The sequence below is a fragment of the Zosterops lateralis genome (assembly GCF_965231275.1).
Source record: "Zosterops lateralis genome assembly, chromosome: 7".
Lineage (NCBI taxonomy): Eukaryota > Metazoa > Chordata > Aves > Passeriformes > Zosteropidae > Zosterops > Zosterops lateralis.
In genome coordinates this window covers 5,634,680-5,647,842 of record NC_139767.1, presented here as the reverse complement: position 1 = coordinate 5,647,842, position 13,163 = coordinate 5,634,680, and the positions used below count along the sequence as shown (strand labels likewise).

Sequence of the window (13,163 nt, the reverse complement as noted above, 5' to 3'; positions counted from 1 at the left end):
TTGAGGCATAAACAAAAATCCAACTGGTCCCTCTCATCAGGGTCTGGTTTGTAATACAAACATTTGTCCTGCCACAGTCCTCGCCCAGTGGTCCAAGCTCCCCCTCTCCCTGGGCTGCAGAAGCCAAGCCCTGCTCCCACACAGCCCTGCTGCTGAAACCCACCTTGTTTGGATGGTTCATCTTTTGCTGTGCAGTACAAACATCCAGAAGTGACCCCTGCCAGAAGACTACCATGATTTCCACTGCAGTGTTTGATACAGCCATGGAAAAGGCACATTTACCTTAAGAAGCTGTCTGCACCCTGGCTGACTGCACAGCCATCCAAGAAGGAGAATGTCTCTGGAGGTTCACCACTCTGCAGCCCATGAGAGATTGAACTATTTGCAGCCATGTACATAAACCACTGAAGAGAGGAGGATAAATATCCTTTTTTTTTTTTTTTTTTTTTTTTTTTTTTTTCCTGCAAAAGGAGGAATACAACCCTGCTGGGTTCTAGGAAAGCTCAGTGGTGTGGGGCCATGTGAGTAAAGACCTCAGTGAATTCAGAGATGCTTGTGCAACAACAGACCTTACCCTCTGCTGTCCTCTTTCTCTAAGAGTGTGATGGGTCATCACTGTAGTTTGATTCCCGGTAGCACAGCTCCCCTCAAAGCATTTACCTCTCATTGGCATCCCTTGGATCCCTTCTGGGGTCAACTCATAGGTCCTCATTGATGCCTTCAGCTTTAGCTTTCATGTATTTCAGATTCTGTGCTGCCCAGGGGTGCAGTTCTGAGCCTCACATTAAGTGTCACTCAGCTCTTCACAGAGTAAGGAGACAAAACAAATCCTTTTCCTGCTGGACACCAAGGACAATGGGTACAAGTTTTCAGGTCCAAAAGCACAAACAATGGTGGACTGAGGAAAGAAAAAAAGAAGGATGGGACTTCAGAACCTCAAGCTGTAACTGGACAATTAAACCCCAATATGCAAATGGACCAAAACTTATAAAAGTGTGAGACCTCGTGACTGTTTGCCCATTTTCTGACCATTTAGGGTCCACTTTGGGTGTAGCCCTGGCCAGGCTCTTACCCTGCCCAAGGTGGATCCTAAAGGCCCTTCAATAAATATCTACTTCATTCTTTATCTCTGTCCAGTCTCTGTTCCAGGTCAGCCTTCCCAAGGTATCACCATCTAACTGGTTTGAGGTTCCAAAACTCTGCTCCCAAGGCTGTTTGCCCCATGGCAGAAGTCCCAGTGCCTGCAGCAGTGATACTGCCAAGCTTTCTTCTTCAAACATTGGCACACTTACCAAGCCTGGGCTGATGCCTCTCATGCCTTATTGAGACCATATTGGTTTGTTTTCCAAAAGCACACAATCATTGCTGTGAGGCATCTGAAATCTCTGCCTGTTTACTGTTGTTACAGAGCATTGTCTTTGTTTGAACAACTCAGTGGAACATGAGCTGGGCCAGCACTTAGGCAGATGGCCGTGTGCTCATAAATACTGAATTGTGCCTGACATGCAAATTTCCTGGTTTACAGACCCCACCTCAGTGCAGGCTCTGGGAGGGAGGTAATTGACATTTTCAGCAGCTACAGTACTCATGTCTGGGCTCATCCCTCAGTGGGAAGAGCCGAATCAGTAGCAGCACCAGCAGGTCACACCTTTGTGTTACCACTGTGGCAGGGACAAACTGCAGTGATTCTGGCCATTTGCAAAGGTTTGAACTGACATTCAAAGCCAAACTTTTCCATGAGGCTGTGATAGAGATGAGAAAGTGAAAAAAAATCCATTAAAACTTACAATTGTGCCCACAGGCTAGTGCTTCCAGTAACACACGGCTCAGCTCTCCCATAACCTTCCCATTTGCTAAAAGTTACATATTCCCAGGCCAAATAGAGCAAATGCAGCTTCACCTGCAGGGGAAGAGCTTCTGCAGCTGCCCTTCCTGCCCCAGCCACCAGCACCATTCCCTGGCTGACTCGGGAGATCACTGCCCTCCACCAAGCACCAGCTGCTGGACCTGGTGCAATGAATCCTGGTGGGGTTGTCACCTGGCTGGACAAAACCCAGAGCCACAGGCTGGGAGAAACAGGCCTTAGCCAGGAGCTGCTCTTGGGGCTGGTGCCTCTGATGTGGTGCCCCTTATCCAGCATCCTCCAAACTGTGGTTGTGCAAGTGCTTGGTGACAGTACCATAGAGGTAATTAGGTTGGGAAAAAAACCTCTGAAGTCATCAGGCCAGAAACCACTTTCACACTGATAGTTTCCTTCAGTACAGTCCTTGCTTTCCCTGTTGTTCCTAGGAAAGGTCACAGAATCATATAATATTCCAAGCTGGAAGAGACCCACAAGGATCATTGGAGCTTAAAGGGTTCTTTCCAAACCCACTGCATCACCCATGCAGGGAACCCCCCATCTTCCTCCTGCTCCCAATCAGAAATTGATCTGATAAACCAGATGATGGGGACAACAAACACCAGCCTGAAGGCTACTATCTATGATAGTCCCACAACAAGCAGCTGTGGAGCAGAACTGTCTTGAATCTGACTTTTTTAAAGACATATTTCATCTGTGCAAGGCAGGTTGGTGCACCTGCTTCCAGGGGAGCAGATCCAGAGGGGCGATGTGTTTGTTGGTGGCTCCCTGCCCTTCCTCAGCCAGTGCTGCAGCCCTGGATCTGAGCTGGCATTTCTGATTGACCAGCTGAGTCCAGGATTCTCCAGGGGAATCCTCTGAGCAAGATGCAGGAGCAGCACATTCGGACCAGACCTTCCTGCTTTGTTGGTGCTGGTTAAAGGTGTCCATCAGGTGTCTGGGCTCCTGCTGTCCCAGCACGGAGGAGTTGGGTCCCCTCCTCAAGCAGTGGCAGTGCTGGCAGCCCACAGGCTCAACAGCTCAGGGCTACCACCACGGGCAGCTCCAAACCCAGTGGCAGACACATGCTGGGGTGATAACCCTGTTGACCACCTACAGGTTTTCAGGATCCCACTTGGGAATTGAGAGCAAAATGCCAGTTTTAGAACACACAGCAGAGGTGGCACAGCCCTTCTCAGACCCTGACACAGGCCATGTGTCTACACTGGAGTCACAGACCTGCCACCTGCCCCCCCCCCCGCCTTTCCCATGCCCTTACCAGCTCTTCAGGACATAACCAAAACCACCACACCTTAAGGACATGTATTTCGTGACATTTCACTTGTTGTTTTGCTGTCACTAGCAACACTGATATAAAAAAAAAAATAATGATGAAACTTAGCAATTATATAGCTCTTTTATATTTTGAAATCTCTGTACAAGCATTACTTAAACAAAGCAAGGTAGTGTGCAAAACAGTCATTGCTTAAAATAATCGACCGAGGGGTTGTGCTTCAGCAGTGACACCGGGAGAAGGACAAGAATGCAGGAAGGAAAGCAACAAACCAGAGGTATAACCAGGTCTCCTCTTCAAATCTGGGGTTATGAATGGACAAAGTGTCAAGGGCAGTGTCTGAGAGTGTTCTTTAATAACCTTACACCAGGTGGGTAAAGCTGATGTATTTGCACTATCACACAGGGAGAATGGGGAGGAAGAACTGCTTAATGCAGATAATATACAGCAATATTGTACATACGTATGTATAAATACATATTCACACACACACACATTGGATTTAAACTTGTTGAGGATGTCTCAGCCAAACTGCAACAAAAACAATATTGGTATGATAGTGACAAAGATATCAAAAACATAAAAACACGGCAGTGACACCAACTGTGGACATTCCCCTCCAGAGAACAGATATTACTTAAACTGTTCCATCTGCTGCAAACACGGCTCTCAATTCCTCTTTCCTGGAATGACTGAAGAAAACAAAACAAAACTAATTCCTGCAAACACAAATGCTTTTGGTGCAATTCACTGCCCATTCATTGACAGGTACTGGGACAGGCCTTTGGCTGAAAAACACAGAACATTGACATGATCCAACAAGAAACAAGTGCCCTCCCTGGTCCCCTCAGCCCTTCCAGGTCCAAGATTCCAGCCCAGCTCAGCTCCTGCAGCCCCCCTGATGACTGGTTTGCATCATTCCCAACTAGACTGAACCCATGGAAGAAGCAGTTTTATTGGAAGCACCATATGGGCTTGAGCACATGATGCACTGAGGGAAAACTGCCAGAGTTCATCCCCACAGGTGTGTTCACCTGCCTAGGGACGAACTTTCCCCATCCTGCAGCTCCAGACACCAAGCCTCCCTGTCCAGAGACCCACACAACTTACTCCCATGGGGAAAAAACCCAAAATTGCTGCATATACTCTAGCTGTTTGCATGAAGGAAGAGCAGCAAGCCCAGTAAACCTCAAAAGCCTCAGATGTAAACACACAGCTGGTACATCTGACCTGAGCTGTGACATTTCTGGGAAAAGCAGTGGCTGAGAACACCTGCTGCCAGGTGGGCAATTCCTTTGGTCCATGCTCCTTGTGCCTCTCCAACAAAATCCGCATCCCATGCCATCATTTCTGCATTAGAAACCAGCCATTTCCATTTCTCTCTCCTCCTCCTGCTCCCATCAGGTGCTGACTCAGCACGAGCTGTAGCACATCCATCCCACTGAGCCACCAGCAGGACAGGGACCAAGCCCAGGAAACTTCCCCCTTCCAGTCTTGTGGCATGAATTTCAGCATCCCTTCTAAAATCACCCCTTGTCTTCTTATCAAAACCTCTGTGCCTCTGCTAGCTCTAAACATCACCTCCTCTCCCAACAGGAGCACACAAAGTGAAGGTGGAAACATTTAAGCTCAAGTGAAAACACTTGGTATTAAAAAATAAATACATAAATGGATAAAGAAACCCAACAAAAACCACGCAGTGATTCTGAGACAGAACAGGTATAATTTTATACATTTTATTTCTGTGGGGTTTTAGGTTTTAAATAGCATGAGACATTTTTGTTCTGACTCTATACCTGAATTGCAACTCTCCTTCCTTCTCAGTGAACTTTGGGATAATTTTCACAGTGGACAGTTGATGATGATGAAATTGGAAAGAATTCAAAGTGCAGCTTCTCTGCAAGCATGAGCCTTCCAAACATTAATTAAAGGAATGGAAACAAAACTATTTTGAAAACCAGTGATAATTTAAAAAAATCAAAATCTCAATTATGTGATGGCCATGATTAGGCAGTTCTTAGAACACATTCTCAATTCCTGGCTGGCAACTTTTTTAAAACCACAGCTTTGTTTCCAAAAGCAGCACTGCTTCATGACACAGGCTCTGCCCTATGCTCCCAAACACTCTGAACCAACAACTTTCACTTGTGCACATTTGCACTGGGAGCACAGTGAGTTCTGGGGTTTCCCTTGGCTACATGCACTCTTGGGCATCACAAAATCATGGAATGGTTTGGGTTGGAAGGGTCTCAAAACTCATCCAGTTCCAGCCCCCTGCCATGGATAGGGACATCTTTGACTATCCCAGGTTGCTCCAAGCCCCATCCAACCTGGCCTTGAACACTTCCAGGGATGGGGCAGCCACAGCTCCTCTGGGCACCCTGTGCCAGGGTCTCCCCACCCTCACAGGGAAAATACTCTTCCCAAAACCCAATCAGAATCTAACCTCCATTAGTTTGTGGCCACGTCTCTTGTCCTGTCACTCCAGGCACTCTCCAGCTCTCCTGGAGCCCCTCTAGGCACTGGAAGGGGCTCTAAGGTTCTCCCCAGAGCCTTCTCTTTTGGTGAACAGCCCCAGCCCTCCCAGCCTGTCACCAGACCTGGACTGATGAAATGCAACACCAGCTCTGTGACCCTGAGCCTTTCACCTGCTAGTTCCTTTAGATTTAGAGGAATCCCACACAAAAACCTTCTACCCTGTAGCTTCCTGTGCAGTAACCAGCCATGGAAAGATTCCTCCAAGACAAGGAGAAAATGAGAATTGCCAGCTGTACAGAAACCCCCCTGCTGCAAATCCCTAAGACAGCAGAGTCACTGCTCCCATCACCAGCTGTTCCAGGGGGAGAGCCAGGCTGGGCATCCCCACTGCCAACAAGCTCCTACACAATAACACTCACACAATCAGTAAGAACTATCTACAGTTATTACCAGGTCCTGAGTACAACCATAAGCAAGATTTCAAGTGTTAACCTTTAGGCCCAAATTTTCTTAAAACAATCCTGCAGAACATATATATATATATATATAAATTTTTAAAACATCTATATTTAAAATTTTCTATTTACCTAACCTACAAAACTTTACTACAAACCAGACTGCCATCTGGAGAAAAAAAAACACCTTAAATTCAATTTGAAGTATTCATCAACATTAAAGTTGTTGCTCTAAGTCCTTTTGAAGATCCTGAGACAAATACTCAATCAAAATAATTATATAAATATTCAATCAAATATAAGGGAAAAAAAAAAAAGAATAAAAGTATGGAAGCAGCTCCCAGAGCAGCAGTACAACTCCCACCTACCCAGTCCAGGCTTTCCAGAGCCCTCAGCCTCCAAAAGCTGGTCTCCTACAAAATTTGGCAACTGCCAGAGGCTGAGTTGCCTCATCTTTTGCAGTCACTTGAGATTACACACATTGCTATCTCTCCTTGCTCAGTGACAGTGATTCCCAGGGAACTCTCCCTACTTCCTTCCACGTGTGAACTGCACAAAAAGGAACAAGGGATTGAAGGAAGCCAAGCAGTATTTTTACTGAGCCCCGGAAGACAGATATGGATTGCACACAACCCTGGAAAACCTTTTTTTAAAATCCCAGAATTACCAACAAGAGAACTCTTCCTCATAAATAACCTGACACCACTCCTTTGTCAAAAGATTTTGGCATGGAATGTACTTCTGTTACAGTTTAATTTAATAGTTCATTTCAACAGCTAAAAAACTATGTCTTTAGCACTATAGAAATATTTTGTTCATATTTTTGACTTCATAAAAAAAATAGTTTGAGCTACTACTTTCCTAATCCTCAAAAAAAAAAAAAAAAAAAAAAAAAAAAAAAAAAAAAAAAAAAAAAATCAGAGAGACATCAACTTTTGAAGGAGTCCCTAAAAAATGTGTATTTCACCTGAGAGCAGTAATGACTCCAAGGGAACACACACAGCACGACCACCTTTTCCTTAACTCTGCAGAAACATCTTCACACACTCAGCTACAGCCCCAAACAGCACTTCTGACCAAGACAAGGTCCATCCCAAAGGTCCCAGTGCTTGCAAAATCTGACCACGTACAACTGGATTCCTTTTTGCTCTGGAAGAAGTCAGTCTACACCTCAGCTGGATGATGACTCCAAGACCCTGCAGAGGCCACGGGAGCACTCTCAGCTTTAATGAGAAGCTGACAGGGTGACTGAAGCCACCATGAAGGTGAATTAACTTCTATTGCAGCTTCTTCCCCTGGTACCTGGAAAAAGCAGGAACCTCTAGAAGCATCAGTTCCCTGAGGGGCCCCCTGGGTCATAGACTCTCTTGCCTTCCCAGAGGAATGCTTGCTATTATCCACAGCACCACCCAAATGTACTGTTTGCAGCTCAGCGCCTTCCACCCAAGACATGAACCCAGAGACTTCAATAAATGCACAAGTGATTTTCAGGTCTGATCAGGTTCTGAAGCTGAGAACAGGTTCCTACTCAAGCAGAAATGCCTTAGCATTGATGACTGGCCAGAAGTGGGTTTACATCAAAGCCTTCAACATCCCAAGGACTTGCTGACCCCAGAGGTGCAGGGGCTGAGGTGCTCCTTCTACACAGCAGTTAATCAAACCTCAATCTCTCTCTTCCATCTTACATTTCTACATAAAGTAGAAGTGTCCACACCTTCAGGAAAAACACTTTTGAAAGGAATTGTCAGATGAACAGATGGACACACATTTGAGAGCAACTTACCTAATTCACTTCATGATGTCCATCACACACATAAAGCCCAAAGGCAAGGGAAACTCAGACACAACAATTTGGCTGAAAGCAGATATAACTCACAGGAATTAAGTTTTAAGAATTGTTTTCTCTGCTGTAAGAGTTTCCAGAGGAGAGCAATTAATACCCAACAAGTGACTGGTTTTGGCAACTCAGGCTTGGTGCCCTTAAAATGAGCAGATTTTTTTAAAGCTGTTACATTGCTGTTACAGTTAAGATTGTATTGGGATGAGTTCCTGGGATACACAAATCATCTACTTCTAAACAGGCTTCTGCGTGTTAAAGACTAAACTTCTTAACTTACAAATAATTATTTTGCTGTTTCCAGTTTACGATGGTAAAAAAATGAAGACTTCACAATGGGTATAAATGGGAGGTAAATGTATTTTTAAAAACAGAATAAAAAGCTGCATGTTAAAAACTGGCTCACAGACTAATAAATACATACATCAAAGACATGAAATTTTCAGCAGCTGGTTTTAAAGAGCAAGGAATTGGGAAAAAACTAGCTGTCCAGACTCCATTCTGGCTCTGTGGTCTATGTACTAAAAATATCTGCAGTTGAAAAACAAGTTAACAGAGGAATCAGCTTTGTTACCTATTTTCTTTTTTAAAAATTAAGCTACTTCCTAAAAGTGTGGTGTAAAACCTAGAGAAACTATTAATTTCTTCATGCACTTGATGACATTGAATTAAAAAAGAAATTATTTTAACCCAGAAAAAATGAGTCATTTTATACAGTAAGGACAGCCTTACTGCAAGTTTTCTACAGTAAAAGTATTTCTAGAAATACACCAGAAATTACTTTCCTATAACAAAATATACAATTATGTGTTGGATCATCATTGAGTTTCAATACTTAATAGGCAAAACAGAAACAGCTACTGTGAAGTTCCAAAAAAAAAAAAAAAAAAAAAAAAAAAAAAAAAAAAAACAAAACCCAAAGAAACCCAACTCCAAAGAGCAGAAAGATGTTTTGACGGCTGTGGAGATGCCAGAAAGCAATGCTGGACACCAGGAATCTTCAGAACTCCCTTTCCAAAGTGATGTGCAGTTTGTGAATTAGACTGTGAGAGAAAACTGATCCTGTTCTATGGGCTTCTCCACCCAGGCTCCAAGTCCTGCCTTCAGGAATGCTTTAAACAAACACTCTTTAGCAGTTTGATACTCAGTGGCTCCTTGCTTAGTGTCGTGGTACAGGTTGGGCTTGAGGATCTTTGAGCGCAAGCTGGAGGAAAGCTGTGGGGTGGAGAGACAAGAGAAGGAGAGAGAGACAAGATCCTATTAAGCGAAACAGTACCAGAGGCACTGAGTTACTTAAACAGCTAATATTAAAACAAGTAAGGATCTATCAAACAAAATGTTGAGGCCAAAAAGCCACAGACATACTTCCTGGAAGCTTTCCTTCTGAGAGTAAAGAATGAAACCTCAGCAGCGAAAATGGGCTTATCCTTCCAAATAAATTAAAATGCAAAGGCAAGCTCAAAGGAGACAGCATCCTTTGCTTATTCAGCTATAAACCAAGGAACATGCATTTTGGACCAGACATCATCACACTAAAGAATAAGTTAACAAACACATTGTTCTTCTCCATTACTGCATGGAGCAGCAGCTACCTGGCCTCAAGTTGCACCAGGGGAGGTTTAGATTAGATATTAGGAAAAAAAATTTCACTGAAAGGGTTGTAAAGCATTGGAACCCAAGGATATAGTGGGGTCACCATCCCTTGAAATCTTTAAAAAAATGTGTGGTTGTGGTGCTAGAGGACACAGTTTAATGTGAACATGGTTGTGGTGCTGCACCAATGGTTGGACTTGATGATCTTAAGGGTCTTTTCCAGCCTTAATGATCCTGTGGCTCTAACATGAAGCTCAGCTTACAACAGGCTGAGAAAGAGGCTTGTGAGTACAGAAAGCACACCCAGGTACTTCACTAAGGCTCAGGAAGTGTCACACTGGGCCCTGTGGCAGCCGTACCTTGGCATGGATGCGCATCCAGCGGCTGTAGAAGGCGTGCTTGCAGAGGCGAGAGGCACGGCCCATCTCGTCCTTGCCCGTCGTGGCGTTAATGACTTCCAGACCAGAGTCTCCCACTGTCCAGTTCACACTGAAGTTGGGGGCTTTTCCTGGCTGACGGGCTTCAGCATTGCTGATACCTGAAAGAAAAGTGGCGTTTAATGATGATTATAAATACAGATGCTTGACATATGTTTTTTTGTTAGGGAGTAAACAGATCTTTTATTTTGAGGGCATTCTCCTGCAGATTTCTCATGGAAGTAACACCATGAACATCTCACTCTCATTCTGGCTAAAGGGTTCTCTAGTTCTGTCCTTCCCAGCAGGGCAAGAGCGCACTGCTGGGGAAAGCAGCCTCCTTGGCAGAGAGGATCAATGAGAGAGAGAGAGAGAAAGAGCTCTGTGGCAGGAGTTCATGGGGTTCATGAACATCTATGAACCCTGAAAGTGTTCAAGGCCAGGCTGGACAGGGCTTGGAGCAACCTGGCATAGTGGGAGGTGTCCCTGCCCATGGGCAGGGGGTGGAATGAGATGGGCTGTACAGTCCCTTCCAACACAAACCATCCTTTGAGTCTATTGAAAGGGAGCCCTACCCTCAGCACCCTCCACAAAGCCAGAACTGGCAGACATTTGGGTGTTCCAGCATAAATCCATTGTGTTCTAGCTGACTCCCCACTTTACACACCCAGAGATGGGGAACCACAGGACTCCCAACAGGACTGCAATCACTTTGCTCAGGTGTTAAATGATGTGACACCTTCCAAATATGACTCTTATCTCCAGGGAAGGGGAAGCAAAGCCACCACAATCCAAGTCAGGCACAAATCAAGTCTGGCTGCCTGCCCAGGGCAGGATTTATTCCCCACACCATCCTGGAGCTCAAAGATGGACCATGCACAATGAAGGTCACAGCAGCTGCTGCCATGCACCTGTGACTCCTCAGATATTCCAAGGGTGGCAAAACTCCATTTAACCTGTCTCAGTCACCTCTTCAGGAGAGAGCAAAGCACCAGGGCAATTTGTTCTGTCTAGTAACTAAAAATCCTACTTTTACTTTAAGGCAGCTCTCACAGAAGGACCTATTTCAAGACTACTCCACTGTTAGGTCAGGTCCTACACTCAATAAAATCTGAAGAATTTGTGGAAATTGGACGTAAGCAACACAGCAGGATGCTTTCTGGCTGATACCTGGAAATATCAGCAACCTAATAAAGCTGGGCACCTGGAAGCAGGACTGGCTCCCCTGGGCCCAGCACTGAGTGTGCAAGACCTACAAGGTCACAACGACTCAGCAAAACTCAGTTTGCTTCCTATCATCAATTCCTCATTTAATAAACAAAGAAACCTTTTGAAATATAAACTACTGCAGCTTTTGTATTTTTACCCTTGGTTTAGATCAATCTTGTCACTATGACTGAAAAGAAATAATTAACAGAATAATAACAGAAAACAACCTACTATTCCCTATTTTCTTAAAATATAAACTGAAAAATTTGAGAATTGGAACAAAAGTTGGTTTTACCAAAAGTACTGAGGCAAAAGTGCTAAGAAATGGATGCCACATAACAATTTTTTGTCTTTTTTTTCCTTTAATTTAATGACATCTATACTATTACCTTTTCTTTTATTCCATACACTATTAAACAAGTACAGGGATCAGACAGAGGTCATCAAATACTCCAAAACACTTGTGATCACAACCAGTCCTAAAAGCAAATCCAGTCCAGTAGGCACTACACTTCCATTGCAATTATATTATTCCATTCCTTGGGTTTTGATTAATTAATTTTAAAAAAACCCAAAAAAACCAAAAAACCACCAAAACCAACACAGATTTAGAATTTCAAATAGATTTAATAAATAACAACCCATTCAGCTGCTTATTTGTCTGCAAGAACCCTGGAGAGATGTCAAAGGGGATCACAAGTAGCATGGACAGGGAAAAAAGGTCATCTCAAAATCAAAGCATTTGATAAAATTTTAGGTGAGTCATATCTTCCCCTCAAAATCTAGACATGAATGTAGCATGAGATTAGAAACACAAAAGAAATTTAGAATAGAAAGTCAAATATTTTACTCTTCTTTGAAAACTAATAGAAGTAAAGCTATTTAAAGAACATTGCTCAGAACTTATTGTTGAATATTATTACAAAGGGATAAAATAAATAAAAGCAAAAGGTCACAACTCTCTTTGCCAGTGCTTATATAAGTAACAAAGTTTGACAGTTCTTTGAGAAGAGAGCTAAAAAAAGCTTCATTAAAAAGAACATAGAAAGCTGAAAAACACCAACGTGAACAGGAGGATAAGGTACCAAGGGAACAGCCAAATAAAAAAATCACCGGAAGTTCTGCTGAAGGATTTATTTTTGTCTACCTTAAAAACAAATTCATTAACACTTGGATAAAGATGATCTCTTTGGGAAGACTGAACACAGCTGAAGACCCTCCAGCTCAAGGCAGACCTGGAATGTGTGTGAGGGGGAAACTGAGGCAGGATCATTGATGATACTAAATTATTTTTAAACAGCAATAAAAGGAGCAATAGCAAAAAGTAGCATGAAAAACCTTCACACACTGGATGTGTAGACAATAAAAAGGCAGATTAAATTCCTCACAGATGAATATAAAGCAACACATATTAGGAAAAAACCCAAAGCAATCTTGCACAAGGAGTGCTGGACTTGGAGCTTGATATTAGCCTTCAGGAATGAGATTTTAGTTTCTACTATTTAATTCTACCAAAAAGTCAGGTCAATCACCAAGAGTAATCAAAGTGAATGCCAGGAATAATTAGTGAAGGATTAAGGAAGTGAACAGAATACAAGCCACTACACAGACAGTATTGCTGTTTTACCCTGAGTATCAGGTACTGCCCTGAGAGGTACCAGCACAAAAACAGGTCTGCAAAATGATCCTCATGTCAAAGGGTCTCTGTGCAAGGAACAACAAAATAGACTAAGATATTTCAATAAATGGGACTTAGGTAGGAAGGAACATCTCAGAGGTATAGAAAACTGAGTGTCATGACCACTGCTTATGGCCTGGATCTCACAGAGCACTGAGGAACATCTAAACTGAGTAAATTAGCAGAAAGGAAGTTCTTTTGCACATTCCACAGTCCTCCTTGAGTAAGGAGGGTGTGAACGGCAAAAAGTTGAAACCATTTCAAAAAACGTGAATGAACGGGAATGAACCAGGAATGAACAAATGAAAGATGTGTTACGGATTTCTAAAAGATAACAGTACCTGACTTGTGCTTCAGCCTAGG

The 13,163-nt window shown here is 43.4% G+C and overlaps 1 protein-coding gene across 1 annotated transcript in view; it reads right to left on the bottom strand.

The window, feature by feature from the left end:
• Window positions 1-3,232: 3,232 nt before the first annotated feature.
• ADARB1 (adenosine deaminase RNA specific B1) overlaps window positions 3,233-13,163 on the bottom strand; it is a 65,472-nt gene continuing 55,541 nt past the window's right edge. Inside the window, exons 10-11 of the mRNA XM_083864780.1 lie at window positions 9,857-10,035; window positions 3,233-9,119 (exon numbers count right to left, since the gene is read on the bottom strand). Coding sequence (XP_083720906.1) covers window positions 8,943-9,119; window positions 9,857-10,035 — 356 coding nt within the window. The 3' untranslated portion in view covers window positions 3,233-8,942. The remainder of the gene's footprint in view (window positions 9,120-9,856; window positions 10,036-13,163) is intronic.